Genomic DNA, 7488 nt, shown 5'->3' with positions numbered 1-7488 from the left:
TTTAGTGTCCTTCCTATTCTACCAACTAACTGTTACTCAGTGTTGAGTTAGAATCTGTAATCTCGAAAGCTTCTGCATTTTATGTAAAATTTCTTTTGTAAAAAAACCTATGTTCAAATTAATGGTTGGCATAGAGCAAAATAATTAAGATATTCTTTGAAAAGTTAAGATGAGCCATTCTTAGAATATGAAACTTGTGAACAGGGACAAAATCAATTCCTTTGAATAATTCTGCTTTTTAAAAAAATCTGATCAAGCATTGAAGGAATAATTAACAAAGCAGTATCTTGTTAAAAAAACAATTTTACATAATACAATCACTGAAGCAACATTAAAATGTACTCTTACATTCAACCAGAAAGAGAAGGAGAGTATGTGAAATAATTTGTTTTCTCATACTCCTATGTGGGCAATTCAGAAATGAAGTTACATCAACAAAGAAAAGTAAGTTCTCACTTGAGTACTGAGAAGAACCAAGTAATCCTGAGACAAATTCTGATGGGTAATAGATTAGACAAGATCCAGAAACTGAGATTGCATTCTATAGCCCCAGATTGGTGTATGATAACTGGCAATAACTGCTACGAGTCACAATGTAAAGAAGCCTACAAAAGTGTACTGAGTTATTCCCAAAACCATTCACCCTTCCCCACCCCATCTCTGCACCAAAGCACCAAAGATTTGAATAAAAACTATTACTTATTGAAAACCCACTTAAAATTGTAATGAAAAAAACAAAACAAAACAAAAAAAACCCAAATTTTAAAATCCTCACCAAACCAGAGAAAACAAAAACAAAATGCTCACCAAGCCCACAATATAGCTTTCAAGATATTTAGATAAAACTCTAACCTATTATATCTTAAGCACATAATAAGGCACATAAGAAGAAATTAAGTAAATACACAGTAATTCTGAATAAGTATTAGAGATTATAGTGGTACAAAAAACCCTTGAGATTTTTTTTTTCTAAAAGAAGACCTTACCAAAAATAACTTCTAAAAAATCTGTCAAACCATATGATAGACCTGAATATTTTCCTTAAGACTGTAAACTTTTTTCCTGAAAACAATTATAAAAAAGTAGTTTATAAGTAAGATTATTTTCTTTTAAAATTTTCCAAGATCATATTATATAACTTGACAAATCAGTGTCCTTTTGAAATTTAAAACATGATTTTTCTAATAAAATTATTAATTATTCTGACATCTTAATAGATACTGGTTGGATTCTTAATTTCCCTGGGGACAGTTGAGACAATTTTTTCCAGATAGTCTTAAAAAGGTAAGATGTACATATTCAAAGGAGTGTCATACAGTGGGGAAAAAAAAGAAATCATTGAAAGAAAACATGCACATTTATAAGTCTGCTTCCAATACAACTCAATGTGTTTATATATAATAACCATCAATATATATGGCAAACATTTGACATAATTTATAAGTGAACATAATTTCCTACAAGGGTCAAACTTCTGAATCACAAAGTTAAAAACTTGGTTGCAAGTGATTTAAATTACTTACATCAAGTAATTTTATTTTATTTTATTTATTTATTTTTTGTTGTGCTGGGGATCGAACCCAGGGCCTTGTGCTTGCAAGGCAAGCACTCTACCAACTGAGCTATCTCCCCAGCCCTCAAGTAATTTTAAAAGTCCACGTTTAAATTTCTCAAAGCTCAAAGGAGTTTATAAATGTTGTATAAGGCTGATCTGGACCCAAACTAGAAAAAAGCCTGTTCTCTTGAAATCTAATTTAACATAGGGAATTAAATTACTGAAAAAATATTTCTCCTGATTTTTTTCCTGAAGGTTATTTTTATAGAAACCATGGTATAAAGGAATAACAAACTTTCCATCATACACTGGCAGCGGAAAAAATGGGGGGCGGGGGAAGACCATTCCTTGTTTTGAATATACTTGGATATGAAACTCAGAAAGAGTTGTTTTTTTTTTTTTTTTTGAAAGAGGCAGAATTGGTCTAGAGCTACTTCAGTCTATGTCTGAAGGTTTTACTGATATTATGGTCCAGTTTTGGAGGAGAAAAATTCACAGAAAAGTCAGATTGTAGATTTTGAGAAGGAAACTCTGAGGTGGTGATTTTCTCCAAGATCATGGTTATGAAGCTCAATGAGGGCCTGGATTGCTTCTTCTACAGATGCCAACTGAATGAGCGCCATTTTACGATCTTTCCTGAAAATGGCATAAGAAATATAGAAAGGTATTTAGAATTGTTTCCAAACCTTCTTCCACCACAAGACTTTTACTGGACTCTTAAAAATTTGCATGCCATGTTAAAAAATGTATTTCTTAAAAGCAAAGACTTACTGAAAGAATTTAAAAGCCTTCACTGAACATCCCGCTTCTGTGAAAAGGTTCTTCAAATCATCCATTGTAACAGAAGGGCTGTGAAAACATTACAGAATGTCAACTACATTAGCTCCACTTCTCATATGAAGCACAGATTAACTCTGGTAACCATCAATTCTCTCGAGTATTTTATATTTCAAACAGAATTAGTGAGGCAGGCAACAAAGACATGATTTGGAATTGTCCAGGAAGATATTCAAGACTGACACATAAATGTCTTCAAACAATGGAATTTTGTTTCAATCTTTGCTGAAAACGCTAGCATGTATATAAAGGTCAAAAAAAAAAATCTTCTGTATATATTCTATCAAAGTGATTATTGTGGTAGCTAGGCTTTGAGATGGTCCTCAGTTACTTTTGCTTTCTAATATTCACACCCCTGGGGATGGGGTATTCCCCTTTTATCCTGAATAGAGATGACCTCTGTAGTCCTTAGGATATAATAGAAATAATGATATGCTCCTTCAAATAACTGCACCCTTGCCCAGTTTATTGTTTTTGGTGCTGGGAATTAAACCCAGGACTTTGCACATGCTAAGCACATGCTCTGCCACTGAGCTATGCTCTCCACCCTGCAACCTGAAGAAAGATACTCAGTTAAAACTACCCAGCTAAGTCACCCTGGGATTCTTGATTCACTGTAACAATATGAGATAATGAGTATGTGATTATTTATTTCTGTGCCAAGCTGTTAAGTTCTGCAGTGATCTGTTATGCAACAGTAGATAACATTATGATACAGTGATCTATTACATGAGAGTCAACAGATGAAAAGCAGACTCCTCATCTCATGACTGCTAGTAAGAACAAGGTAGAATAATCACTGGCTCTGTAGGGAGGCAGATCTGAACTCACATTCTATTCCTCACTCACTTGGTATATAATTTTGAGTGAAATTACTTATCCTGAATCTCAGTTCCATCAACAAAATGAAACTAATGACCTAACTTCAAAAATAACAGGGACTGAATCCAGGGGTGCTTAATCACTGAGCTACATCCTCAGTACATTTTATTTTTCATTGAGACAGGGTCTTGCTAATTTGTTCAGGGCTTTGCTAAATTGCTGAGGCTGGCTTTGAACTTGTAATCCTCCTGCCTCAGCCTCCCGAGCTGCTGGGATTACACGTGTGACACTGCAAAGGGCTTCAAAGGTTATTACAGAAAAATTGACAAAGACAGAACATGGAACAGTGGTTACCAGGGGCTAGGACTTAGGGAGAAATGGGGAGTTATAGTTTAGTGAATATAGTTTTAATTTGGGATGATGAAAAGTTTCTGCAGCTAAAAGTGATGCATGTATGCACAATAATGTGAATGTATTTATTTGAATGTACTCTGTATTGTACATTTAAAAGCAGCCAAAATGGAAAATGTAATGTTATATAAATCTTACAATTTTTTTAAACAAAAGATTGTTGGGGCTTCCCCTCAAAAAGGGATTTTAGGGAGATGAAATGAGGCAACATGTAAAGCACAAACTTGGAGGACAATTCATATATGTTAACATCTTTCTTTTTCTATGGACATGTCCTATGCCGGCTCCAACTGTTGACTAGCTTCTGCATAATTTGTTGTATTTTAAAAAGCTAACAATGAAAGGACCATGTAGCTATTCAGTAATGAGCTATTAAACTTCTAGATCCATGTATTCTAGCACTCTAGATTTTTTTTTTTCCTTGAATGCCTCCTCCACAATTTCCTAGCTGGCATGAGATCTGATCCACTGCCCAAATCAGATTAAACGTTTCTCCTCATAGCCTAACTGTAGACCAGCAGGGAGGCTGGCATTCAACATTATTTTGAGTAATTATTTTCCTTTCCTATTAGATCTGTGTGTGTGTGTGTATGTGTGTGTGTGTGTGTGTGTGTGTGTTGTGGGGTGAGGTGGGTGGTGGATGGGGATGCTAGACATCTAACCCAGGTCTTTGAGCATGGCAGGAAAGCAATGTACCACTGAACAACATTCCTCGCCCTTAGTTTGCCTTCTTATTCTTAATAATGTCCCAGAACTTTAACCCTGTCTACCCCTTCAGTCTTTAACCCAATCTGTCCCATCATCTCACCTATAAAAACTTAAATATAGTACACAGTATGTAATTATATAAGAATATATTATAATGTTAATTACTGTAATACTATAAACTTGGGATTATTATTTCCGACTTACTTTAATGCACCTATGTCAATATGGCTGAAATAATCACAGAACTCACAACTTGGGACTTAAAAATATGTTAAATTTTTGCACGCTCATATACAAATACACTCCCCACAGTTTTTACTCCTCTTTCCAAAGCTTATCCCACTTGATAAATTAGTTTAAAATATACAAAACTGACATTTCTGTAAATCTAGGATTTCAAGAATTAGAACAGGGGTAGCCAAATGTTTTCCTTAAAGGGTCAAATAGTAAAAATCTTAGGCTTGGTGGGCCATATAATCTCTACTGCAGCTACTCAACTTTGCTGTTGTAGCTCAAAGGAAGTCATAGATATTATGTAAATGAATGAGCATAGCCAAAACTTACTTTATGACTTACACCAAATTTTAAGAGGAAATCTGAATTTCTATCATATCACAATTTTTTCTCCCCTACCCCAACTATTTTAAAATATAAAAATCATTCTTTGCCCACATAAAAACAGACATGGGCTACAGCTGTTAATCCCTGAGTTAGAAGATAACTGAAGAATATATCCAATAAAATACTAATAGAGATCTCCCTAAGGTGGTTACAGGAAAATAAACTTTTATAGTTTTAAGTAATACATACATGTTACATACTGATATACATGCCTTTGTAGTCTGTAGACAAAAAGTACAGAATTCATTTTTACCAAATTCTTAGATACATAGTTGCTTTTGCTATATTATTTAAAAGTTGTTACTTCTACAAAGAAAAGGACAGGTATGTACCAAGGAAATATCTCCACTTACATTTATTTTTAGGTCCTTTTATTACTGAACAGCCATTAATTGTTCATTTTCTATTTGAAAGAAAAATTAACATTGGATCCTTCACTTTTGGAGAGTATGACTGGAGATATGGTTAGAATAGCTTCCCTATTTTACCTCTCCCAGATCACATATTGTAGATTATCAATCACCTAAACAAGTAACTTATTAGGTAGGTACATACGGAATGTTGGAAAGATGCAGAGTGGCTGATGGTGGAAAGATATTCTGGAAGTTCTTAGAGCCAGGCTTTTTAAAGCGATGCAAAGGGCTATTGCTGAAATCCTTAGTTAGACCTTGGTCTTCTTGACCCTCTCGAGGAAGCTGAACTGCCTGGTGTTTGGACAGTGTAGCACGAAGCACTTTTCCATAAAGTCTCTGACCACTTAAATGGTTCATTGCTAGTGTATAGGAGGAAAGGGAAGTTTCAGTATTAAGACAGACTCTCAGTAATATATGCTAAGTTATCATTAATTATTTTTATTTGGTCATTTAAAATTACAGTTAGTTTGAGCATTAAGAGTTTTAAATCCAAAATATTTTAGGGAAATGTGTTAAATAACCTCATTTTATTATAATGAAAGCAATTTAAAACAAGCAAAAAATACTGCCTTCCAAGCAGAGTGCTAGGAAGTTTCAGAATGCCTGGAACATATACTAATGAAACAGTTACTGAATATATTAGTTTTATTTAAAGCAAAGCACATATTGTTATTTTTTCCTTTTGCAGTGTTGTGAACAGAACCCAGGACCTTAGACATTCTGGACAAGGTAGAAGCTGCTCTACCTGAGTTAAATTCCCTAGTGCCTGAGTAGTAATATTTTAATAGACCCCATTACGAATATGGCCTTAGAATGACACTTTCTTTCACCATCATTGGGAAGTTTGCCCAAACTTTTAAGTCACTCAACAGTTTCAGAGAACTTAATTCAGCAGGAAAAGACACCAAATAAAATGAAACAAAACAAGTCAAGATTATTAGTTTAAACTTAATGGAAGATCAAACAGATAAATGAACCTCAGACAAAAAGAGTAATTCATACAATTCAGACAAAAGAATATCTTTTAAAGTATAGGCAAGTACAAACAACAATGAAGACATTACCACCAGGAAGTACTTTTGTAATATTATATTTCTAGTAGCTGCACATTTGTTTACATTGAAGGAAAATTCAGAAGTAGGTTATCATCATCACATTACTATTAATAATTAATACCTAGCTGAGCTTGACTTGCATCCGCCATCTGAACCAAGGCATTTTCTTTCTTATTAAACATAATCTTCACTCTATGTACATCACCATACACTCCTAATTAAAATAAAGCAAAACAAGATGCTATTTAGTGCCTGATTATATAGTATTTAATTAATTTTACTAATATATTTAAAGAAGATATCTTTTCTCATACTATATACCATTATATGGCAATTCCATGCATATTCACCCAAGTTCCAGATCTATTTATCTACTCAATCTACTCAATTTTCACTTGGATGTCCCATAAACATTTCAAATGTAATAAGCTCCAAACAGATTCAATCCCACTTGGCTCTCCACATTTTCAGTGCTGAATAACTGTGGATAAACAGTACCGTCATCCACATACTTACTCTAGTCAGACACCTGGAAGTCATCTTTTAACATCTCCCATTCCTTAAACCCTTACATCCAATACATCACTAGTACCCATTGATTCTATGGCCTAAATGTCTCTTACATTTGTCCACTTCTCACGATCCTCCCTACCACCATAGCTATCACCATTTCCCATGAGACCATGGGAACTACCACATTGGTCTCTTAATTCATCTCATTACACTAAATTTTTTCTTAATTAGGAGTTTCTCAAAGTGGGTTCCACATCCCAAAGAATGAAGAAAATGATTCGTTGAGATGTGGGAAGAAAATAATTTTTCTTTTTTTGAGACTGGGACTTGCTATATTGCCCAAGCTGGTCTGAAACTCATGAAGCTCAAACAAGTATCCCTCCTCAGCCTCCTGAGTAGCTGGGACGGTAGGCATGCACTGCCACACCCAGTTTCAAACATTTTTTTTTGTTCTGGGGTGAATCCAGGGGTGCTCTACCACTGAGTGACACATTCAACCCTTTTATTTTTTATTTTGAGATGTGGTCTTGCTAAGTAACTTAGAGCCTACGTT

The 7488-nt window shown here is 34.4% G+C and overlaps 1 protein-coding gene across 6 annotated transcripts in view; it reads right to left on the bottom strand.

Annotated features, from left to right (window-relative positions):
* Positions 1–1918: 1918 nt before the first annotated feature.
* The window catches only part of Ptbp3 (polypyrimidine tract binding protein 3), a 94736-nt gene continuing 89166 nt past the window's right edge, over positions 1919–7488 (bottom strand). For all 6 annotated transcript variants that reach the window (XM_047524221.1, XM_047524223.1, XM_047524224.1 and 3 more), the window contains 4 exons: positions 6544–6636; positions 5510–5726; positions 2327–2404; positions 1919–2191 (listed from right to left, as the gene is read on the bottom strand). In XM_047524221.1, coding sequence (XP_047380177.1) covers positions 2059–2191; positions 2327–2404; positions 5510–5726; positions 6544–6636 — 521 coding nt within the window. In that variant the 3' untranslated portion in view covers positions 1919–2058. The remainder of the gene's footprint in view (positions 2192–2326; positions 2405–5509; positions 5727–6543; positions 6637–7488) is intronic.

This window comes from Sciurus carolinensis, chromosome 14 (genome assembly GCF_902686445.1).
Source record: "Sciurus carolinensis chromosome 14, mSciCar1.2, whole genome shotgun sequence".
In the NCBI taxonomy this organism is placed as follows: Eukaryota; Metazoa; Chordata; class Mammalia; order Rodentia; family Sciuridae; genus Sciurus; species Sciurus carolinensis.
This window is presented reverse-complemented; position numbering and strand designations above follow the sequence as displayed.